Consider the following 26691-nt stretch of genomic DNA (forward strand, 5'->3'; position numbering starts at 1 on the left):
GGCAGCTATTTTACTCCTTTAAAACATCTAGGTAATTTAACCTTGCCTATAACTAACAGCTTCATCTTGATTGTTCCCATCACGTTGCTTGTTTAGTAGGTGCAATACACATTCTGTTGTTCAACGAATAACAATCGGATTAAAAGAACTGTAATCCTGTCCTTGATCTTCTTTCCTGCAGATGCAGAAGAATTTTTAAAAATCATGCAATGGCTGGGGTAGCCCTGTAGTACAACCCTGTTTCATCTGTATTAAAAATGTCTACAGAGTTTGCCAAGAGGTTTTCAACCAGCTGTCAAGCTGCAGAACCATCAGAATCCTGTTTTTCTCCATAAAGATTTTTGTAACAATATCATGCCTATCCTTCCATCTTGTCAGCCATCTGTCCGTCGCCTTTAACTCTTCGTGTAGTTTTTCAGCAAAATCATTAGCTTTTTGAAGAATGCTACAATTGATTGGTGCATTAAATGAGCTAGCCTGTTTGAACCAAACAAACAGAGCTTCATCTACTGTTTGGCATTTCCCTTCATGCTTCCTTTTCCTTGTTTCACCAATCACATTAGTGTTTAATATGTGACGTGATTTTAATAATTTTGATAAAGATTACTGAGGCATTACTAATTTTACTGCTGCTTCCCTTTGAGATGTATTGCCTAAGTTTAATTTATCACGTGTTTCTATAATTTGTAACTTATCTTTTACACTCAAATTCACTTTCTGTTCACTGCACACACAAATTGGAAATTGACACATGCAAGTGAGACGAAGTTTCGATATAGAAATGAAGAGCAGATTTCAGCGAAGGGGAAACACATTTCACCTTAATAACATGAAACCACAGAATTCCAGTCGTCAGTATTATCGCAAATGCAGTAAGATCGAGTTTACTAACCTTTTATTGCACTAACAGAAAAGCCCAATAAACCATAAACTGCAAATTGTTTTATGGTTGTGACCTCTATAAATGTGACCTCCAGAAATGCGCTTCGGAAAAATATAGGTATTCAAAATTGATTCTTATAACTAAAAAGGTGATTCTAGTAAACGATGAAAGTGTAGTGCATTTTATTGATTTCTTTGAAATAATGCAGCAGATTCTAATGACCAGTGATTATTATAACTGGCGCCCACTGTGTGTGTGTGTGTGTGTGTGTGTGTGTGTGTGTGTGTGTGTGTGTGTGTGTAAGATCTTATTTTGCCATATTCTGAATCTTTTTGAAATACTCTCCCTTGAACTTTACACACTTTTGCCACCATTGTACCCATGCATTAAATGCTTCTTGCAAGCCATTTTTTTAAATGGCTGCAAAGTGCTTCCCTTAGGGCTCTGCGAGCATCGTTGTCAGATGCAGAACACTTGCCTTTCAGACATGTAAACAGGAAGAAATCACACAGGGCTAAGTCCAATGCATAAGGGGAGGGGGTGTGGCAGAACTTCGGCAGTGTCTTGATGGAGAAACCACTTCACACTGGAAAGTTCTTGATGTTTCTCATGAATGGTGCAGCAAAGTTTGACTTTGAGAACCCCAGAATATGCTTCCTTATTCATGGTTGTACCACAAGGCACAAAATGTGTAACAAGAATGCTTTTTATGTCAAAAAAGGCAAGTACAATTTGTTTGTTTGTCAGCTGAACGAGAAGCTCAAAATTTCTTAGGTCTTGGTGAATCAGAATGCGCACACTCACTTGACTGTTGTTTTGTCTCTGGATCATAGTGAAAAATCCAAGTTTCACCACAAGTCACTATTTGAAGTGTAATTTGCATGTCTTCATGATTTCTGGGGCTTCTGACAGCCATATTTAAATCACGTGTACCATTTAAAAATGGCTGCCCTACTAAGACACTCATCACCACATGCTTCATTCATCTCTAATTGTTTCCGATGCATTTAAGTCTTGTCTGATGCGTTACTTCAAAACAATCATCAGTGATACATGGCTAAAAAAAATTTAGCTTGACAAGTAGTGGCATGCACACAGTCTGCTCAGTAGTAATCAGGGCAAGCACCACCAGAAGTAGCTAAGAAGCACCAGTCCACGAATTAAATGATCACCCCTTGTACGCAAGCACACACACACAGTGTAATGTCAATAACCAAGTTTTTGGGAGACCAAAGTATTCAAATGCAATAAAAATTCAGAATTGTTACATATTACAAAATAATTATAACGAAACTTACCATGATTAGTGCTCACATCTTAAATAATATTTTTTCCCCCTGCACTGTCATTTCAATATGGATATTTTCCATGGATAATCTTTCTATAAATTCCTGAACAATGGTACAATTCTGTAACACACTATCCAGAATGTCTTTGTATGTTGTTAAGATTTTGTGAAGTATTCATGCCATATTGGCTGTGCCCAAGTGTAGCATCATCATTGCTGTCTTCTGCTACATCATCATCCTTTGCTGGAGCACTATGGCCACAGATGCCGATGGACCTAAAAAATCCCCAAACAACCATCTTTGCAACATGTTGATACGTCCTTTGTCCAACTCCCACAGTTCAGTTGCAATGTAGTCCTACCTAAACAACAATGGCATCATTGCCCATGCCAATATAACTGTTCAATTACACTTCTGAAAGAACATTTAACATTTGCCATATATTTCCAACTGTTCTCCACATCACAGTCATGTCTACTTTCACATTCTTTGTAGTCTTGTAGCACAATACCAGCTTTGTGTTCTGAACAATTTCTGATGGAGAGATATTTCAGAATCTCTCTTAATGCCATTTTAACACCAAAATCCAGTCTTGGAAAATGTCATCTGTCACCCAAGCTTTTTGTATTATGATGATATTCACAAGGTAGCTCATGCACATATTTTAAATACTGTGGGGGGAGGGGCTATTTGTACTTATTAATAACTAATGGTTTCAGTTTACTTGTGCCAGTCAAATTTCTGCAACACAGCACAGCACTTCAACCTGTAGACTGGAACAGATTAAAAAAAAACTGTTTCCCCCCACTTTTAAAGAGCAGCTCTCCCTCAGTCAGCCAAATGGACTGCTTTCTTAAGTGATATGATACATAACCAAAACTAGTGCAATGATTCAAAACTGCAAACAAATTACAGCAGAGCAGCAAAAATTTGAACGTCAATAATCCAAACAAGACAGCATCATCATTATCATTATTTTTTTTATGCTGCTGCCATAAAATAATTATAGTAAGCAGCGGTTATTGTGATCACATTTGAGAACTGAATTTTTGATTCTATTAAACGGCAATTCTAAAAAGCAAAAATCAGAGGAATATTATCCAGAGGCTATAAAAATGAAGATATAAAGCACAAACTTTTATTACCTTACAAATTAACAAAATTAAATTATATGTGAAAATCAGAAGAATATTATCCACAGGTTAGCAAAATAAAAATAAGAGCTTAATTCATGGTACTCACCTCAATTGATCTGCTTAGTTACATGGTATTGAAGTGGAAATGAAGCTTAAAATAAGTTAAAATAAATAAATACGGAATTGTTAAAACCTGTATTTAAAATTTGCTCAAGGAAGAAGCATACTACCCCATCCCTGGTTGTCATTTATAAAAGACAACAAGGAGAGAGGTAGTGCACTTCTTCCTTAAGCAAATTTTAATTACAGGTTTTAACAATTCTGTATTTATTTTGAACTTCATTTCCACTTCAATACCATGTAGCTAAGCAGATCAATTGAGGTGAGTACTGTCAATTAAGCACTTATTGCTATTTTCATTATTAAGTCTATTACATAACGGTCATTGAGAAGCTCTATAAATCATCTAAGTACATAGCCTAATTATACATACAGTACTAACTAAACATAACACTTTGTAATCTGATATGGTTTACCAACGATTTTATTCCAAATATCAAAAAAGTATCATGAATAAGAAGGCAAAATGGACAAGGTCTTCCTTATCCTAGACATCTAAGATATCTATGTGCAACCACTTCCTTTCAGTTAAAGCATTAAACAAAATAGATGACAGAGTCAACGTCATGTTTCTATACTCCTCCAACCAATGGACCAGGGAGTCTTGAAAAGAATCCACAAAAAACAAGTTTTGCATTGTTTACTTTTGGCAGAAACCAATGAAGAAAGCATCATAGCTTTTTTCAAATAAGCTCAGTCTCGTGGACAGCCGCTACATGTTAGTTGATGAGTGAGAATCACTAACAGCAAAGAATTTTTAAAAAATTACTGGAAAAAACTATGGCTTATTGCAGAAAAAACTGTAGGAGACGAGGGACAAATATTGAATGAGATGATCAACTTGTTTCAGTCAATCATTGGGTTTGGTTTGAAGATTGTGATGAAGGTGATGCATGGGTGTGGATGGAAAATGATATTGTCTGTTTTAAATGAAAACAAAATTGTGAATGTAAAAGAAACTGGAGCTCCCGAAAACGATACAGACAAAGATGACGACATCAACACTGGGCTTAAGCATGCACTAGAGACTGTGATGGCTTGGCACGAGCAACAAACTGAATGCTGTTGAACTCAACTACTCTTCCTGGAGGGGAGGGGAAAGAGCACAAAGAAAGGAAGTTAGAAAATGGTGCAGCAAAAAATAAGTAATCATTTTCATTAAAACCTATACATGTGTTACTGTGGTTGTAAGTTCCATTTGTTTTGTTATTTATGAATAAAAATACCTAAGTTCAACTTCGTGATTTTATTTCTAACTAACTAAACTTTTTTTTTTTTTAGTCTCCAGAACCGTATTTTTGATAAGTTTGAAAATCAGAACCCGGTACAAATTAGTTTGAATTATCGATGTTGTACTGTAATTTCAATTCTGTCACCTCATCCATTTCACAAAATACTGCTTATTAAGTATTTTGGTATACAAATTTTTTATAACAATTATATTTTTAGTAGCAGAACAATTTTTATTATGCCAAACTGATGTTTTTGTTTTAATGAAATTCGTTGAAATGAGACATTTTTACATAAAGGTATGTTGTAAATTGGACATGGGATAATTGAAAGAACTGGTTATTTCAACTAGCCTCAAATAATAGAATACGATTCTATCCACTATTTAACATGATAATTTGAATATAATATCTGGTGACATGGATTAGGCAGTTATCAATCAATTTTGAGCCACAAATTTCACTTTTTTTTTTTTTATCAAACCATCTGTTCTCAATTTTGTGATATAGTGACACTGAACTTACGCTTTCATGGTCAACACTACCATTTGACATCCACTAGTTTAATCCTCATGCTGTAGCAGATACCCGTGCTTTCTGTATAGTCACTGTTTAGCATAGTCATAATTCCTTAGGGGTTAGGCAAGATTACTATGAACAGCTGGTTAAAGATAAAAAAAAAAAAAAATGTTTGCAGTCAAGTTTTTTTTTTTTTTTTTTAAGTTAAATTTATCGTTTAAGAAAAATGGAAGGTGCAAGCCATCAAACTCAGATGTGTGGGAAAAAAACCATTTGACAAAGGAGAAATACAAGACTAATAATGACTGCAACAATAATAAACTCTCTTGGATTCCAAACACACCAAACAGTGGCCTGCTAATCAGATAAGAAACTGGTAAAACACAGAAATCTTGAATGACCTTGGCTTCCTATAGTGGTCACTAAGGTTATTTGTACACTAACTCACAATTCAAAACAAATACTCTTTCTTTAAGTCAATTTTCTGCCCAGTTAGACAATGATACTAATCCATCAAAATTGATAAAATGGTAGTTGTCAGATGTTGACCGCCCCAAATACATACATAATATAAAGGTAAAGTGCAGCCATTATCAACCCACTGCTCGATGGAAGCCTCCTCAACAATTCATGCTGGAGGGAAATGGACCATAATCTGCCACGCTGGTCCAGTGTGGGTTGGCACATCGACCATATTCAGCAGTCAGGGGCTTGAACCCCGGTCTACTCAAGGAGCGTGTGCTACTGAACTCCCGCTCCTGACCACTCGGCTACAGAGCATAAGTGCCATTATTAAAAAGAAAGGGGAAAAAAAAAAAAAAAAAAAAAACCACCACATTTATACTCCACAGCACAAGCTACCATGTCAGAAGAGTTCACAATAATTCATGACTACAATCATTAACCCTATTTAGCAATTACATTGGCTCAAACCATGGTCCACTCGAAGAGCATGTGATACTTCCCTCATGCACCCAACTACTCAGCTATGCTGAACAAATACTTTAATACTGATTAATGCATAAAACAATTAACTTAATGGGAACTTTGTAAGTTTGGGCAGTCCTAAATTTCTGTTCAAAAATGCTGGAAAAAAGCATTATTCTTTTATTCATTCAAGTTAATGATTTTGAAAATCATTTTTCATTGGTTTTTTGAACTAACATGTTCCATGGCCATTATTTTTGTATACTGGATGTTTTTGCTGCACATTACAGTCATGTCATAACCAGTAGTATCTTCTGAATACTCTTATCACCGTTGTCCATTATTCACATTGACTTTCATCACTGGTCATGTTAATTTTCACTCATTTGTTTGCCAGTTTAGAAAGTTATCAAAAAAGTTGTTGCTTTCCAAGTAGGAATCTAGTTTCCTCAATTTGATTAATTGCCTAGTTCTGTCCTAGCATAAGTTTAATCATATTATTCATATACTATGAATTTATCTTACAGTTATCTATACATTCAATATTTTTACTGCCTGATGGAATAATGCCTCCAATCAGGTTATTTCATAGTTCTGGAGTATAATGTAATTTTATTATGGAGTACTGAATTTATCCCATGTTATGACCTTCAACCTTAATATTGTTAAAAATACACGATACTACTACTCTTAAGGTTACAGTATGACAGCCAAAAATCAAGTGGCAGCAGATGTTTTAGCACTTGCACAGGATATGACCAAATGCATTCCTACTCATTTGTAGAAATGAATTTGTCAGAAGTTTACCAGCTGCAAACAATATATTATTTTTTCCACTTTTTTCTTCTTACGAAATTCTACTGATTTAAAAAAAGAAAAGGTTAAATATAAAGTACCAAAAGTGTATAAAAAATTTACATCAAAATATTAATTTAAAATAACTACCACGAAAATTATCAGCATACTTGGCAAACGTGTTAAGAGATAGTACAGTACTTACCTAAATTTTTTTCCTCGTCATACTGCAGAAGTTTACTTTCATAAATGGTACGCACCCTTAACTGCCGTTTCACTGCTGATATCAAAGGAGGTCTTTGGAAAAGGGCACCGGTAAGAGTTTCCAGAGCCTGAATAAATAAAACATAGCACTACATTTGTGATTTAATTTCTACAAGTGGCCTACTCCTAAATGTGAAGACTACTACAATAGCACCACATACCAAATCAAAATAGATAAAAATAATATGACAATAATAGGTTAAATAGGAGAATAAAGATATTACAAAACTGTTTCCAAATGTTTGTAAGGTATGCTGAAATTTCTGATGCATCCTGATGACATTCTCCTTAATGTGGAGTAATTTCAATTTTTCCTAGCCAAAGTCGAATCTCTTTCTTCTGACCATACTCTTAAACATGTAATGATTTTAAATACATAATCTTATTAGCAGTATGTCTTGTTATGAATTGATTATGAATTATGCCTTTATAGTCAAATAATAATTCTAGTATAACTTTACCTTCAGACTTGTCGATTCAGTGTTTTGAGTCTTCTATTCAGAAGACTGATGTTTTGTCTGTGGGCATAAATAACACTACCTTCTCCAGCACTATTATTTTTAGAAATCCTGTATCAATAAAATTTCAACCAGTTCTTTGAAAAGTTTGGCCTTTATTTCCAACTAGCATGCAATGATCAGAAAAGTGGCAGCTATGTTTTATAATGTAGCAAAATGCAAGGTCTCATGCTTTAAGGTTTTCACATTTGGTAGGTCTGAATTAAAAACAGCAGAGGAAGAAAGTGATCTGGGTTGGTTGGTTTAGTGGCACATTGGCAACTGAGGCCATAATGCGCCAAGCCAAAATTAAAGCTGATACAAAGTAATCTGGGAATTATGGTACAGCCAGACAAAGTTCTCCAAGCAGGGCAGCCCGGTAGTGAGGAAGGCCCATGATGTCCTATTGATGATTTATCGTACATTTGTTTAGTGTTCACATACAGAGACTTGCACCTAAAAAACAGATGTCACACTTATTGAAATGGGCCACAGATGGGCAACTCACCTAGTGCGATTGGTGCCAAATGAGGAAAGGTTTAAATGTGGGCTACAGAGGTTAGAAACTAGGCAACTTAGGAGACTTGACTGAGGGGTAAATCTCTGAAAAGTGAAAGTAAAATAAATGGGAGGGAGGGGGAGGAGGTTTCACTGTTATGATTCCAGAACTGGGGTCATTAATTCAGATTACATAGATGAGGTTTAGACTAGATTGCATGAACTTCTAGCCAGCAAGTTATTAATTACTGGAACAAGTTACCTGTGGGTAATTAATGCTCAGGGAAATATGAAGGTCATCTGGAGAGCCATATAAGGAGGGAATCGAATAGTTTATTTTATTTGTTAATTACAATTAACCATTTTTATTTATATTTTATTTTTGGTCAGTACAGCAAAAACCTAGGACTTTCTTGCACCATACAGCTAATACTAATACGAGGGGTAGTCAAAGAGTATTTAGCCTCATCTAGAAATATTTGAGTTATGGATTTGAAATCTGGCTGGTGATTTCAACCATCTCTATACTAACTATATATTTTTCCTTCTACAACCTTCTACTGTTGTTGTTGTTGTTATTTGGTTTTTAGGAGCATTAGCAACTAAGGCCATATTGCTCCGGGAATATGTGATGGTCATTCCCTGACCTTTCCGCATCCTCCGTATTTGGTGGTGACTGGCTCGAACCTCGGTCTAATCAAGAAGTGTGTGCTAAGCATTGCTGCTCCTTCCCACCTGGCTATGGAGGTGCCACAAACTTCTACAGCTATATACTTTTTTTCCAACTATGGGTAAGCTCTTTCAGGCATCTAGAACAGAACTCACTTCAAAGAAAACCAGGCTTACACTTCACTAAATTACCCCCTCATTATCTTAAAATCTGCAGGTTTTTTTCCATTTTAATTAATAGGAAGAAGTCTGAAAGTGAGAAGTCAGGAGAATAAAGTGGAAGCTGCAGATTTTCAAAGCCACACCTAATTCCAAAGACCACTGTGAGAGTAGCCCCGTTAGTATGAGCATTGTCAGCTAGGAGATAGACAGATGCCTTTGGTTAGCTTCCCATGTCTTTTCAACTTGATAGCACCTCTAACTTCCTCAGGAAGTCTCTGCAGTGATGCTGTTGCTTTTTGTGAGATAATTTATAAAGATATTTTAAAGGTATTAAGTCCCATAACATTGACGTGATCTTGTTGCCACACAAACTGAACCATGGTTTTTTGGTGGGTTGGTAGAAACGAACATTTCCATTGTTTGCCCATGTTTTGTTTCTGAATGATGTACCACGCATTAATCCAACATCAATCTAGTCCAAAACAATCAAAATCTCTTCTTTCTCTCTACAAAGCTCCAACCATCATGCAGAACACACTTTCTTGTAGGGCCTTTAAGGAAGTGTCAGCAATCTCGGAATCCATTGGTTGACAACTTAAAACTTACAGGAACTCGCACATTATGGTGCAAAGAGACCCTTGACTAGCGTTCACTTCATTTGTTATAATATTTATAGTTAAAAGTCTGTTTTCAAGGAATAATAGTCGCACATTAGCAGGATTTGTTGCTGACATGGATATTCTGTCTCTTGGGTCATCATGCACACTGCTTCACCCACATCTGAACTATCTTTCCAGTCTCATGTGATGGGCAATCCTCTCCATATTCAGCTTTCAAATCCTCTTCATGGATTTGTTTTGCTTTTTTGCCTTGAAAATGAAGAAATTTTATAACAGATTGGACCTTAATCTTCTCCAGAATACCATCTCTCATTGTATTCATGGCCCTAGTTCAGCAACAGATATGGATATTAAAAAAAAAAAAAAATAATAATAATAATAATATAAACAGACTTATGAGATTTACACTACTTTATACACATAATAACAAATCCCTAACTTAAATATTTCTAGGTAAGAGTAAATACTTATTGATCATACTGATACTAATATCTTCGAAGAATAGCAAAATTTTATATTTTAGATATTTGTTAAAACGTAGATTATAAAATAAATATTTCCCAATTCCATGCTCAGATATTTTTTAATAAATTCAAGCCTACAAACTTTTTCTTCATTCAGACCCTACACAAAATTCATAGCAAAAAGAACAGCTTGCAAAGTACATCATTTAAATTTTAATTGCTGAAAGCAAGCTGCACAAGTTATTAATTATAATTGAAGCACTTCTCCCTGCACAGTCTAAATTCCACCTTTATTTCTCAAAGAGAATAGCTAAACAGGTTAGCACATTTAACCCCCACTTGAAAGTTGTCTCCCCTGAAAAAAAAAAAACTAATAATTTCTACTCAATTTACAAAACCGAAACTCTCAATACACATAAACAGAAGTATATTCTTTGATTTCCTACCTTTAGCATTCAGCAAAAACTTAATTCACTCGAAAACAGCAAAAATGTATGATCACAATATCAATTTATGAATTATTACTTCGGCAAAACAGCGTTCGAAGCTTTGAAGATGAAACCGGGCGCTACGGCATTAGTTCAAAATTCCCGCTTCATCTAGCTAAAACGAATCAACAGACGCGGAGATATAATTAACTGGTCAAGCTTACATCATTAGCGTTACCAAGGTGATCCACCAAGGAGAAAATAAAAATGTAAACAACTTTCGTGGAAAACAAACAGTTGAGCATCATTACTCGAGAACACTATTTTTCATGGCTCTCTCACAACAGTTTGCTTTAGTGCTTTTCATAATTGTTGTACGAAAGAATTGCATTGCAACGAATTGGTTTTGAAAACCAAAAATATCTTCTTTCCTTTCTTCAGTATGTATTGTATCTACTAACAAAAAAAATCAAGGAAATTCATCTATTGGAAACCACAGTGGAAACAGAAGAGAGAAAAAAAAACAAAAAACAAACCTGTTTTAAAACCGATCACCACAATGTGCATTTCATAAATAAAAAGTTCGCTTTATTGTAATTGTTTTTAGAGGGCTAATTCGGAACAGCAGTTTCATGGATGCATATTTGATCTTATGAAATTTCAAGAAAATATTTATACTCATAGCTGCGTTATAAACTTCGAAAACTGATGTCGAAGGAACTTCGCATGCATCTCACCTGGTGTGCAAAAAAAAAAAACCCTACTAGTAACAGATTGTGAAAATAATCCGTTACTCGTAGTGGTGGAAAACAGGGTTCATTTTCCTGACATTTCCAGTTCCCTTCATTCACTTGGGGGGGGGAACTCCTTAGAGGAGGGAGTCCACCCTTTCTAGTCCGACCCGGGGGGGGGGGGGGGGGGAGAGAAATGAAAATACCCTTTTGGTGGGTAGAAGGCCAAGAGATTGTCAAAGGTCCAGAGCTCTAACTTTATTTATTATTATTATTTTAAGCATTTGCTATTTTATTATTTTTTTAAATTTATTTATTTTATTTTATTATTATTTTTTTTTCTTGTGTTGTTCTAGCAATCCATCCTGGATTGGGGCTTCCCTCTCTTCATCTTATACAAGTTTCTTTCCTCCCTGGGAAACTCGTTCCCCATGGAGGAGGGCGTGCAGATAGTAGGGGAGGTCTTGCCCTCCTGCTAGGGAAGAGTACCTGGAGGCAGTCGTCCAGGTGATCACAGCTTCCAGGTAGCCAAAATGCCAAAACACAACATCACAATACAAAACACACACAAGCTCACAAACAGTTTTTCTTTCCTGTCACTTTCTCCCGTGCGGGATGATTTTTTTTTTTTTTTAGATGACACACACACTGACCTTACCTTGACAGTGCGTAAAAACTGAACAGAGCACACACACAAAAAAAAAAAATAAAAAATAAATAAATAACAATAATAATAATAAAAAAATAGCATTGCAGCTCTAAGTCAGCTTCATCCTAGGATGCCGAAACTGCAATTGTTTTAGAATAATATTTTGCATTTTTACTTTCTAACATTATTTTGCATTATAGCTCTGTTACAATGTTGTGCCTCATTTCTTTACATTATTGCTGTAGCCAGCGATATCGGTGTACACGACGTTTCATCACAGATGCTGAAGTTCTAATTAGTCAGTTCATTCTAGGATGCGGAAGTACTAATAAGTCCGATTTTGGCCTGGTGCAAATTTGAGAAAAAATCCACAATAATCCCTCTGGAAATATTAGCGAGTGAATTGCATTATACATCTCAAACATCGCTGTATAGCTTGTCCTTGAATGCAAATGACTACAGTTACTCTCCTTTGAGTGACCACCCTTTTACAGATGTTTTATTGTGGATACTTCCTTCCACTCAGTAAAATCATCAGTAGTCGTCCTTTATTGAACCTAAAGTAATTATGTTGGGGGAACGGTTTTTGCTCCTAAATGATGTAGCACTTTTGAATTTCGCAAAGTGGATCATTTGAACACAACATACATTAGAAGGTCAGTAAAAGAGTTGATAATTGGTGGGCAGCATTCCGACAAACAAATTTTCTGTTTATATTCCGTGATGACCACACGGTCAGAGATCCCATAATAGAGAGAATACAAGAAACCGCACAGCATTTAGCTTGATTGTGTGAAGTTGCTCACCTAAAACCACAGCAAAGAAAGAGAAGTGATGGGTTTATCTTTTTATTGCAGCTCAGAACAGCATTATGACCGTGGATAGTGAATTTATTCGGCTTCTGAACTAAAACAGAATTTCTCCCTTTATGACGACATCAAAGAGTAACAAGCAAATATCTTCTAACAATAATTTTTGAGCAGCCAGTGATTTGTAATCTGTTAGCAATATTGCAGTTTTGTGAACAATACACATTTCAAGAAACAATCCGTTATTCATAGTGGATGATTTTTTCCCCCCCTTCTTTTGCACACCAGTTTTCAAAGTTTATAATGCAGCTATAAATAGAAATATTTTCTTGAAATTTCGTTAGAAGATCAAACCTAGGAAACTGCTGTTCTGATATTGTTTACTAAAAACAATTACAATAGAGCAAACGTTTTTTTTTTTGTTTTTTTTTTTATCAAATGCGCATTGCAGTGTTATCAGTTTTACACCAGTTTTTCCCGTTTCCAACAGATTAGTTTCCTTGATTTTCTATTAGTAGTTGCAATACACATTGAAGAAAGGAAATACGATCTGTTTGCCTTCCATAACAGTTGCTGCTACTGTTTCGCTTCATTGCTTCTTATGTCAATAACAGTAGCTCGCAGTTGTCCTTTGTTTTATTTTCTTTTCTCCTTTCCCATCTCTATGCAGCTATATGGGAGACGAGGTCACGTGATATATATTTCCCACGCTTCGCTTGTACTGAGGCAAAGTTGTTTTATCAGAACTGCTACTCTCTGTAAAAAGAAATTCGCGTGCTCTACATCAAGAAACGAATCAAGTGTTGGGTTTCATAAGCTCTAGGCTGGTTAGGGTGGGGGTGAAAAAATAAATTGGAAAGGCCTAAAAAAAAATGCATACTTGATGTCACATTTTTGTCATTTGAGTGAAATTCAATAGAAGGTTTTGAAAATTGAAGTGGGAAAATTCAAGAAAACAGTTCTGGCTCCAACTATAGTGAGTTTCAGCTCTGTAATTAGAGTAAAAATTATAGAATTAATTTGCTGAACCCAGTTGGGGTTGGAACATACCCCACTGGATGGGAATTCAATTTTATGACTTCAGTGGCTGCAGAGAACACAGAATGGGAACTGTATTAGGAAATTGATATATTTTTAAAAAGTATTTACACAACTTTTAGCATCATAATTGTATACAATTTTGAATTATCGATAAATTATACAAATATTTATTCTGATTTAAGTTGATAAAATTTTAACTTTCTGTTTCAATATAAATAATTATAATTTCTACAAGTATAATTCCAATATACCTCTGCACCATGCCACTTATAGAGAAATGCAAATAAATTAAGATAGTTAAATCAAAATATTGGCTTATTTTGTTTAAAATTCATTCACATACCTTGTGAATATCCTGAACATTTTTAACAGCACTATGTAACCGAAAAATGCAAACATACTCCTTTCCAGCACCTTGCTGAGATTTCACAAGCCTCGTTGCTCTATCAATACAAACAATAAGACAACCAGTAACCTTTGGATCAAGTGTACCACTATGTCCAGTCTTTTCTACTTTTAAGATGCGCTTAATCCATGCTACAACTTCATGGGATGAAGGATTAGCAGGTTTGTCAAGATTTATGAAACCCGAACTGATATAATCACGGAGTTCTCGAAGAAGTGGAGAAGTACCAAATGGAACAGGAGTGTAGTGGTTTGTCCTCACATTTAACCTGTCAAAGTTCTGAAACACAAAAAAAAAAAACAAGCTATTGTTTATATAATTATCTAATAAAGTAAAACAATTCTAAAATTATTTTTTTAAAAATAAAGTTATTACTTCAGCCACAACTAGTCAATTCACACAAGTATATGAAATTAAAAATAAACAAAACTGCAGGGTAAAGCTGAATGTTCCACTTGGATAAACAATTTAAGGAATACTTAATCCAGTGCTCAGATAAGTACTTTTTTTCAAGGAAAATTATGATGACCCCTTAGGCATTATTTGAATTCTATTCAATGTAAACAGTAAATTTAATAAGCACAAATGCTAAATGAGAAAGGTTCAGAGAAATAATTCTAAAAGCCATTAGTCACTTTATATCTCTAGAGTTATTATTTAACATGTTCATTGCTTCTGATGCAAATAAGCACCACATGGCATTACAAGTGATGTGCTGTTATGCATATGGGCAATCAAAAAATGAGTACTGTAAAAGTAAATGCACCTGAAATTAATGACTGCTTAAATCTGTCAGCACACTGACTGAACTATTAGCAGCAATGCTTGGTTTCTATTATTATTATTAGCATAAGGTGCAAGGAAGGCCGAGGCTTATGCTGCACCAGCAAAAAAAAAAAAAAAAAAAAAAATTCTGAATTACCCTCAGAGAGAGAGAGAGCAAGAATCAGAAGTAGAAAGGAATCACCAAGGAAGAGAAGAATGATGATATCCAGTTCAGGATACTGGGTGTGCCAAGTCCATACTCACCAGATAAGAGCCCCTGGGGTATCAGTTTATAAATTGGCCTACAATCTTGTTTTTTTGCTTGTTTTCAGTGTAGTTTATATATATTGAATAAACTTTTGATTAAACTAAGGTTTTTTGTGATTTTCAGCTCAAAAGTAAGTTTGCTTTTAGCTATGACTTTACAGACTTTCTCTTCAACCATTATTTATGAATTTTGAGAAAGTCGAGAACTCTGCAATGATCTTGTTTCTCAACATTCCAAAAATTGCAACATATTGAATGGATTCTCTCAAATATAGGTGGATGCGAACATGTAAGGGCAGATAAAAGTTGGTAACGAACGGCTAATAGAAACACAAAATAAAGCTGCATATAATCAATATTAGATTATCAGGAGACAGCAAACATTAAAAGCATAAATTTATGTGTAATAAAGTTATCAAGAGGGTACGTATGCTAAAGCAACACTTTGTAAAAATTAGGGCAAAGTGCAATAATAGAGAACTTTCAATACATGAATGCCAAAAGGAAAGGAAAGGAATGAACCATATTAGTCCTTTACAAGACAGGTAATAAAATGCCAAGGAACTAAAATTTTCTACATCAGTATTTACATGTAAACAATCTTTGAGGATTGACAGTAACACATAATTAGAACAGATAGTTCTGCTGACATGATTATCCAAACTAGAAGCTATTTCGGGAGTCACACAGTGGAATTTTATTTCTTGATATAAATGAGTTTTTTCTAACTTTTGAATTAAAATTAGTACTGTAGTAATAATTTCTGTGATTGTAATTGCTTAAAAAAAAAAAACCCACTACAGTAGACTTCTGCCACCACTGCTTCTGTATTGATATAGGCAATATTTAGAGTCAGTCTTAGAAGAGGCTTATAAACTATAACTTATAGCAATACATGTGTATTTTAACAACTTAATATTATCTCACAGTATACATAATATACAACATAATACTCAGAACTTTTGAATCGATGATTTTATGCAAATATAGTATCACGTAACTTGTATAGTGCACAGTAGTGAAATTGTAAGTTTTTAATTGTGACAAACAAGTACCTTGTAGGTATTTCCAAAGTTCGAATCACATAGGTTGACATAATTAGATAATTTTATTATCTATTATAATTTACTTATAACTTTACAAACATTGCTATAGCAAAATAAATATAATGTAAACTTGATATAGAAATACATATTACGTAAAATTGATAGTGTAATATACAATGTAAACTTCAGGTATGTATTATTGCTGCATAACTAGTAAATAGAATAGAATTATTTATTGCATTTTAGCATAGTAGTTTAGTGTAGTAATAATACAGCCAAGGGGAACATACACAATGTCTTTGTGTGTGCCCAGTTTAGAAAGTGTGAAGAAATTAGGTGCCAACTCAGTATTTGGATGGTGGTTTACGAGAGCCTGAAAGTAGGGAGGATGCCCTTGAAGGAATTAATATGGGACCCCCAAAAAGCTCTCACTGCCCAACCTAAAGTCAGAGCTCACACTTGTGCATTAGGCAACACAGCAGTAACCCGCAAGACATAATGCACTGGTCACACAGTAGGTACAGGAAATATATTGTGCAAAAAAGATAAGCAGAATAGGACCACGGTATGTCTACCAGGGACAAAAGTTGATGTTGTAGAGCAGATACCTTTTAAGGGCACAAAAGGTGATACTGTTGTACACATTGGCACTAGGGCTCACAATACCAGTCAAAATTTTAATACCAGTATTTTTAATTTATGAAACTGGGATACCGGTATTCCAAAAAAAAAAAATAAATAAATAAGGACCCACACTACCTGTCTAAATAAAGTCAGCTCTTAAAATAGCGTTTTCATTTAAACTGGATCTAATTAGCTAAACATATTTAATTAGCGGCAGAAACGTCCTTTTGGATTCTGTACTGGTTGATGTTTTGTACTGAGATAGTAGTAGACGAGTTGCAGTTTAACCCCCCCCCCCCCGCTTATTCCCTCATCTTCAAAAAATCTTATTTCCTTTTTTATCAAAAATAAAATAGTACCTTTTGACTTTTTTATGGCACTATATCCGTACGAAAGAAAGGGACTGACAGTTAAGCTTGGTGAGCAAACCAAATCTAAGTTGTGTGTGTGTGTGGGGGGGAGATAGTATTTATTTATTTGTTAATTTTTATTTCCCTGTACCTTAGTATCACCGTCAGTGGCCATTGTTATGATTTTTGTACAGCGGCTCCCCTCAAGCACTAAGCCCCACAAGCTACCTGACTGCGTTAAAAAATGAGAATTTTTTAACAAAATATATCATATATATATATATTATATATGAGCTGTCAGTTTCTCAAGAGCAATGACACAAATATAAAACAAAACTCATTTACCATACAAATCTACTTACAATACATAACTGGTGTTCATTTACATATAAGCTATTAATTTTTCTCATTTAATCTGTTAATATATGCTATCATTTCCATAAAATTTCTATAAATTAATAATCTCAACTCTTTCTACAGCTTCAAACACTAAACTAATTCGATCTTAATCACTTCCTCATATTTCTCTTAATCACCAATATCAACCTCTTCACAACAGCAATCCATAAGTTGCTAACTTAATACTAATAATTCCATGTAATCTCTCTTAATTTAGCAATATCAATTTTCTTTACAACTTCAACCAATAAACAACTCAATACTAAGCATTTCCTTGTTTCTCGTGTTTCTTCAACTTTACCCTAAAATAATCTCCCACTTTATCTAAGTACCACTTCCAAAACACAGTTCAGAGGACTTGCCTTCTTTTTCTTTCATGGTGGGATTCTTTTGTGTGGGTTCCTTCCACAGAGTGCGGTTACCTCCCCCCCTCCTTCTTCTTAGTTGAACTCTGCATCTCTGCTGTATAGCTCTTCCAGTACTGTCTTATTTCAGAATTTCGGAAACAGTTCTGTTAATATTGAAGGAAATTACCACAGCAGTAGTAGAAGCCAGGGCACTATCTCGCTTGTTATTCAACTTCCAGATTAACTTCTATCACAGGAACATGCCTGGTGGAACCCAGTCACTGCTGGACACTCCCGGACCCAGAACTACCACTGGAAGTCTACAACCCCTACGAACAACAACCGCAAAACCCTATTTATCTATTGAATTGATTGCAAGTTTGAATCGCCCTCTTGTACTATTTTATATGCAAGCTTATGTGCAAACCCCAGAGGGGTTTGCATGTATTTACATATAGTCGTTAAACTCACTCTTCTTCCTTTGGTCTGAAAAACAGAATATTTTCCCCACACAATGAAACACTTTCATCTTTTACCTCAAGACCACCTGTTCATACACAATACCTTTGTACTGCTCCATACCAACACCCTTTCCCAAAATGCACTAAGTGTCGCATCCTCAAGTAGCAGTGTAATAGAGGGAATAAACTACTGTTCAGAAGCTTTTAATTTTAATCCTTCCGCACCCACCCTACTATTGTTCACCATATTCCTTAATTGCACTACCAGGCCTACTAAAACACTTAAGGAATAACGAAAACATCATTATGGAAATATTTCTGTAATGATGTTTTCGTTATTCCTTAAGTGTTTTACTTCCACACACACTATACTTACTAAGAGAAATATCTGTAAGATATGTCTTACAGTATCATGACCCTTTCAGGTTTCCGTTGCATTTGTACTGAGTATAACAATACCTCATTTGCAAATTTAGCAGTATTAATGATTTATGGTTGTTGATTTTATAACCTTTATGTGAATAAATCATGGATAATTATTTTTTAAATTAGTACTGAAAAACCGGTATTTTTGTATCAATACGGAGATTTGAATACCAGAAAAAAATAACCAGGATCCCGGTATTGTAAGCCCTAATTGGCACTAATGATATTAAGAGTAAGAGATCTACAGACTTACTTAACACGTATCGGGCAATGTGCTTGTTAACAGGAGAAGCTGCTTCTACAGGAACAAAATACACTTAAATATGAAGGATGCAAGAATATTTGTTGATACTATCGAGGCTATGTTAAGCAAGTTGGAAAACTGCTAGCTTGGGGGGGGGAAAGAGATACAAAGACTAATAGATTAATAATAGCTACAGACAGAGGTGAAAGCGATTCTTGCAGTGCTTCTCTTGAAATGAGAATAGAAGTTTCTATTCTTGGCACCTTGCTTTCAAGCAACCTTGAAAGCAAGGTGCCGGAGTCACATCATGAAACGAGTAAATACACGGGATGTTAGGGTAACTAAAACTAAGACCAAGTGCATGAATACTTTTACATATCAATGCTAGGAGCATAGTAAACAAATCTGAAGCACTGGTCAAGTCAGCAAATGCAGACATTGGAAGAGAAGAGATGTGGTGTCACTCAGATATAAGGGATACGGAATTTGAATATGGTGAGTAGTGTGTACAGAAATGACAAACAGGATGGGGGGGGATGTTCTTAGTTAAGCACAAAATCTAAAGCAGTGCATCCAGTTGATGCAGGTGGCCACTGCAATGCAGAGTCAGTTTGGTGTGACATAATGCCGGGGGGGGGGGGGGATGTGAATATGAGTGTGTTATAGGCTGAATGACTGTAATGTGTATAATAATGAGTACAGAGAAATAGAGTGGGCCACTAAATCAGAATGTCTTATAAAGGGGATTTTAACTTTCCAGAAACTAACGTGAACTTGTCAGTTGTTCCTTCACATGCTAAGACTTTCGTAGATTTACAGGATGACTATTTTCTGCAGCAGCATGTTAGAGATGCAACAAGAGAGAACAATACTCATATTCTTATTATCAACAGTGATCACAGCATATTGATGTGGGATTTACTTAAAGTAACTACCATCAACAGTAAAGGAAGACTTTTTGCAAATCTTAAGTGGCCTCAGACAGTTTGCAAATTCTATACAGTGGGACCAACTAGCAATATTACCAACAACAAATTCTAAATGGGAAGCATTCAGAGAAATAATTATAGAAGCCACTAGGCTTTTCATACCAACTAAGAAATACCGTTCAAGGCTTAGACATAAATGGATGACAGGTGAAATGAGACACTTGTCAGAGAAGGAAAATGCATAGGATGTGGATAAATTATCAGGTGATATAGAAGCCCACGGTAGATATAAACTAGTCTGCAATTAAGACACAAAGAAGGTTAGGCAAGCCAAGACAGATGAGAAACCTTTGGCAAAGAATGCAAAGAAAAACAACAAAGACCTCTTTGTAAACACTGGAAGGAAGGGGATGAATCACGTTGGTCTACTTGATATCGACGGTTCAACTGTTGATCATCCTGCTCATTTTGGGAGAAAAGTCAATGTGGACCGTGTAAGTTGTGTTGTATTAATTGAGTGAATTTTGGAGTTGTGCGAATGTATCACCAATTCACAAAGTGGGATTAAAGGGTGATATGAGAAATTACACACCTGTTAGCTTTAACTTCTGTTCTAGGCAAAATAATGGAGTCACTGGTTAAAGAAGCAATGCAGTACCATCTAGTCAGAAATGCAATTATATTGCAGTCACAGCATGGATTTGTTCAGGGGGCATCTTGCCTGAACAATCTGACTGAGGCAGTAACAAAGGAACTAGAGGGGAAAAAAATATTTATATTATATACTTGGATTTCAAGAATGCGTTTGATACTTACGCATGTAAACGATTGCTGTACACACCGGAGCAAGGGGCGCCTCTGTAGCCAGGTGGGCAGGAGCAGCAGTGCGTAGCACACGCATCTTGATTAGACCAGGGTTCGAGCCCGTGACCACCAAATACAGAGGATGCGGAAAGGTCAGGGAATGGCCACCGCATATCCCCGGAGCAATATGGCCTTAGTTGCTAATGCTCCTAAAAACCAAATAACTAACAAACAAAACCGGAGCAAGGTAACATTAAGAGCATGTTACTGCTGTGAATAATAGATGGTTGAGTGGGAGAACTCGTTGTCCCGTTCGATTCTGCAAGATCATTTGCACGTGAAGAAACTTTGTTCTCTCTGGGTGCCCCATCAACTGACTGAAGAGCAGATGACACGACGTGTGACTTGGTGCCGGGAGATGTTAAAAAAAGTTTGATAAGGGACAATCTCGGTATGTGAACAACATCGTGACAGGTGACGAGACTTGGCTGTACTATTACGATCTGCCGACCAAGGCTCAAAACAAAGTTTGGGTCTTTGATGATGACGACACACCCGTAATTGTCAGAAAATCCCGATCTGTAAAGAAGAAAATGATAGCTGTATTTTTCAAATCGAGTGGAATTGTGGAACGTGTCGTTTTGGACACGCAGAAGACAGTCACAGCTAAGTGGTATACTGAACAATGCCTGCCTAAAGTCATTGGATCTATGAAGAACCTGCGGCCAAAGTCAAGAATGGACACCTGGTACCTCCATCATGATAATGCTCCAGCTCACCGCGCCAAAGCCTGCACAGAATATTTGACCACGACAGGACTGAAACTTCTCGAGCACCCTCTCTACAGTCCAGACCTTGCTCCCTGCGACTTTGCACTGTTCCCGCATGTGAAAATGAAGCTAAAAGGGAGGCGGTTTTCCAGTGATGAGGACCTTCTACGGGCTTGGGACAACGAGTGTGCTTTACTCCCTAGTGAAACTTGGCAGAACTGGTTTAAAGATTGGTTTCGGAGGATGGAGAGGTGTATTGAATGTAGAGGAAATTACTCTGAAAAAATTAAATAAACAAAGCTGTATTGCAAAACTTTCCTAGTACCCTTTGTACAATACATAAATTGAGCAAATACCAGACTGTCCAGATCAAAGCAACATCCCATAATCCTACACATTGGATCATAGGAAATTTAAGAGATAGATAAATAACATTACTGCATTTTTAGAACAAGTGGAATCAGATGTCTGCCATGGACTCTACTATTCTGAATTTTACTATGGAAGGTTTATCAAATGCTGATATTAAAGAGATCATTTCTTCCCATTTTTAATATAAAATGGGAAGAAATTTAATAAAATTTAATAAGTGAAATTTTACTATAAAATAACATCATTCAGAAAATTGGCATCATTATATTTAATACTTTTTTTTACAATAGACAGAAATGCAGTTTACTAAAACTACACAAAATAACAACACAATATACACAATCTTTAAATAGTGAAAAATTTAACCCTATAATAAACATTAGAATTTTTTTCAGAATGTTCATTACCAAATTAGCCTCTCAGCTTTAGACTATAATATACAATTCTAAACCATTAATGGAATTAGTCTCTGAATACTATTAATAGATAGAAATCTTAGTAGACAGAATCAGTGTTCTGTTTCAGACAACAGGATCTATTTGACTGTGTAATCACTGAATATAAACTAGTAGAAAAACTTCCAATGCTTGAATACGAAAAATGGTGGAGGAGCTGATGGGATACATCTTGTGATGTTAAAGGAAACAGTAGGGCAGATTGCCAAGCTCCTATCTATTATAATACTTGCACTTCTGGACTTATATTTGATAGCTAATTAGATTGGAGATCTATGTACAAATGTTTCTCCAATTTAGAAAGGTGATTCCAAAGGCAAAATGAATACAGATTTGCAAATTTAACCTCTGTGGGAGTAAAAATCAGGAAATCCACAATTAGGAAATATACTGCAGATTCACCTAATGGGAATGGAATTATACAAGAAACAAAGCACAGATTTTTTAAAGGAAAATCATACCTAAACAATCTCATAGACTATTATGATATTATCATGAAAGAAATGGATGCAAACAATTCTGTCATAGTATTTTTAGATTTCAGTATGGCTTCTGATACTGTTCCACATGAATGCGTTTTATATAAATTGGAATGTTATGACAATGGAGAGAAGCTACTATAGCAGACAAAAGGTTGGTTAAATGATAGCTTGTTATTTGTTTGTTAGGAGCATTAGCAACTAAGGCCGTATTGCTCCGGGATATGCGGTGATCATTCCCTGACCTTTCCGCATCCTCCGTATTTGGTGGTGACGGGCTCGAACCCCGGTCTAATCAAGAAGCGTGTGCTACGCACTGCTGCTCCTTCCCACCTGGCTACAGAGGCACCTTAAATGATAGCAAGCAAAGGGTTGTTATAAATGACTACTGATCTGAAGGGACTAAGGTCTCAAGCAGTGCCAGACCAAGGCATTTTTGAGCCCCAGGCAGAATGATTCAGCTTTATTCACTGCCAGGTGTCTCTTTGTGTCAACATTTTCATCACACCTATTGCATTCCTTGTTTCCCTTCCTGAAACTTTCCTTCTTCCATCTTTCTTATCATCCTCCTATTATCTTTGCTGAATCCAATAGCAAACTTAGAGTTAAAAAAAAACTTTACATTTCACTGCATGGCTTTTCTTTTCCATCAGTATTATTGCTGTAGCCTTAAAATCTTTGACATTCCCTTTGTTCATACATTAACTTACACAATGAAATGTTAAGGAATATTTCATGATTATAGAAAGGGAGACAGGAATTGCAGTTAAAGTCAAGCCTAACATATAAGAAAGCATAACTCACCTTTAACAGTAAAGGCCACTGGGCTGTTTTTAGTTCTCCTTTCTTTTCAGAAGGTTCAATCCTGAATGTAGTCTCAGATTGGATCTCCTGAAATAACCAAAAGCATTGTAATGAGCAGCAACACACCAGAATTTTAAATAAACATTAAATGTATTTCAAAATTTTGTGGAATAATAATAATGTGAGAGTAGAGATTATTACAATTTTATTCATACTACAATGTTTATATGAGACCTTTCTATTCAGTGTAAAGTTATTTATTGCAAACATTTACTGGGGGTATAAATTAGTGACCTTTTCCTCACTTCAGAGAAAATGCAATTTGAAATTCACAAATAATGGAGGGGGGAAAGGAAGGGGGATAAGCTACTGGTATGGATAACGGGATGATTAAGAGGCAGGAGACATGGAGTGGCTATTAATGGTCACTGGTCTTCATGAACTAATGCAGTGCTTTCCAAACTTTTGATACTGAGAAGAATTTTGTCCTTGAATTGCATTCAAGAACCTTGAATCGCTGCACAAGACTACACCTTACCTTGGAATCAACTGTCTTGAAGCTCAAAACACTGGCAGCAAACCCACACATGCCCATGTACCAACAATGAATGCCAATCTAGTATATGAATGTTCAGTCATGCAGCCATGTACACACCAGAGCATGCACAACTCTTGTATCTGTTAAATTTATCTCTAATGTCCATATTCTGTTAAATCTGTATATGTTATAATGCTGAAGAAATGGTCTGTTTACCCTGAAAAAACTCCATTTTTAGTCATTAAAATTTGTCACTGGATGTATACTGTATTGTTATTTTCTTTTAGTCATGGAATCCAGTACCACAGGCCTTTATCATTTATTTGTTTAATAGTTGATTACTAATGTACAGAATGGTAGTATATCTATTGCACTGCTTGAATTTTTTCAAGTTTCTCTGAGAGCAACAGCACCACTGATACAGAAATTACAGAACTGCAACTCTTAAGTGGGAACCTCAAATATACTTTGTGTATGTTATTATTATTTATTAGATATTGCCATATTATTTTCTTGAATCATGATTCAGTAATACATATTCAATGCAGTTTATGCCAGGATCTTAGTTCTGATTCCATAGTCAGTCTATTTTTGTTTTTCATGTAATAACTTTCATATTTAGTTTTAATTTAGCATTTCAAGTTCAACTAGGTAATGGTAACAAACTGATGCAAGAATAAATACTATTTTACCCAAGTCTCAAATTTTATACTCCAATCCTAGGCCTTTGATTCCTTTTTGGGGAGATGACCCTGAATATATAATTAATATTTTCTTCTCTGAGATTCATAGGTGGAGGGAAGCAGCAAATTGGACGAAAAACAGTGTGCCTGTAATCCAGTCAAGACTCAATGGAAAGGCCAGACTCTGTCATATGGTTGCCAGCACCCAGATAGACTTATACAGAATGAAGAAGCTCTTGTGGAATTTGCATGTAGCAGGAAGTTAGGTAAATATTGCCTGCAGCATTTTCCTCATAGCAAAGGAATGGTGAAACTTCAACTTAGTTTCTGAATAGCTTGAACTTGTTCTCTTTGAGAATATTATTTGTGAAACAGATTCCAACTTCGTTGAAATAGTAATTTTCTACCTCTTATTTAGGATGTTCTGAATAAATTCATTTAGCTATCCTCAAGTAGTATATGCATGTCAATGATGCCTTTAATAAAGCTAGACAAGCTGAGGAAATAAAGTTTGAAATGACTAGCTCCAAGAAACTCTACAAGTATGATCACAATGATCAAAACACTGCTGATAGTGCCATAGCCAAAACTTTCAGAGATGACTGACCAGATGAAGAAAGCTACTGACCAATAGAGGGCACAAAGTATATGGAATGACAACTTAACTGTAAATTATACAGACTATGACAGTAACTTAGCTCACTGATACTAGTGTTAATAATAATTTTTGCAAAAACTCACTTCCAATACCTACTTTCTTTAATGTACGATGACAAGAGTTTAAACGGTGCTAATACATACTAGAGAGAAAGAGCAAGAGAAGCAGAAGCATTTTTGTATCCTCTATGGATATATGATCCTGTCTCACCAAATGGTGTGCTCTCTATAAACTGACATGAGATTTGGCAATAGACTTGAGTCTAGAAAATATGTCAAATAAATTTGCACTTATTAATACCATCCAAGGGTATAGTGAAATATCTGATGAGAGAAACAGAGCCTATGCGAATAAGACTAGAAAATTTGAACCAATCAGAAATGGAAAATTAGCTATTCTTAAATCTACACTGAAGCACAAATTGACAGAAAAAATGTCCTACAGAATGGGGCTCCTTTTAGAGTGATTGAGAAATTGTCAAGCTTTAATTTTAAAATTAGGAACATGAGGTACTCCTGTACTACTCAAGTGGTCCATATAAACAACTTAGAAAAGTACCTTTTAGACAATGGTGAAAGTGTTCTACTTGGAGTTAGTAATGAAATTATGAGAGGATTCTTCCAATACAATGAGAAATCACACATCCAAAATAGAACCAAAACCTTATGTACAATATCCTTGTCAAGACATTCTTTTGCTGGAGATCCATTAATTCCCTTCTAGTTAATAACAATTCTAAACAGCATCCTCAGCTTTCAAAAGAAGTGTGCTTCTCTAGAACTAAGAATGCTGAACCAGATGTTTTTGCTGTTCCTGTTTCAGAAGAAAATCCTTCCTTCACAAGCCTTACACTTGAAGCTAGCTGTGAGAGTCCAAAGAGTTCCAAAGTCGATGGCACATACCAAATAATTTAAGGAAGTATCCAGAAGTGCATTGAACCATTCAAGTTAATTATCAGGTCAACTTTGAACTTGGGAGAAATTCCTTTGGATTGGATAAGTGTCAGCATGTTGCCAATACATACAGGAGAGTTCTAAAAGCAAAGTGATTTAACTACAGAACAATCACACAGATATCAATGGAGGAAAAATCAGAGAAGCAATGATCATACAGGGAATACAAATGGAATTAATA

At 35.5% G+C, this 26691-nt stretch overlaps 1 protein-coding gene across 1 annotated transcript in view; it reads right to left on the reverse strand.

Annotated features, from left to right (window-relative positions):
* The window catches only part of Nop60B (dyskerin pseudouridine synthase 1 Nop60B), a 149846-nt gene that overhangs the window by 72954 nt on the left and 50201 nt on the right, over window positions 1–26691 (reverse strand). Inside the window, exons 3-5 of the mRNA XM_090375081.1 lie at window positions 23679–23765; window positions 14074–14415; window positions 7104–7230 (exon numbers count right to left, since the gene is read on the reverse strand). Of these exons, the coding sequence (XP_090231207.1) occupies window positions 7104–7230; window positions 14074–14415; window positions 23679–23765 (556 nt within the window). The remainder of the gene's footprint in view (window positions 1–7103; window positions 7231–14073; window positions 14416–23678; window positions 23766–26691) is intronic.

This window comes from Mastigoproctus giganteus, chromosome 6 (genome assembly GCF_048544385.1).
Source record: "Mastigoproctus giganteus isolate SK-2022 chromosome 6, ASM4854438v1, whole genome shotgun sequence".
NCBI lineage: Eukaryota > Metazoa > Arthropoda > Arachnida > Uropygi > Thelyphonidae > Mastigoproctus > Mastigoproctus giganteus.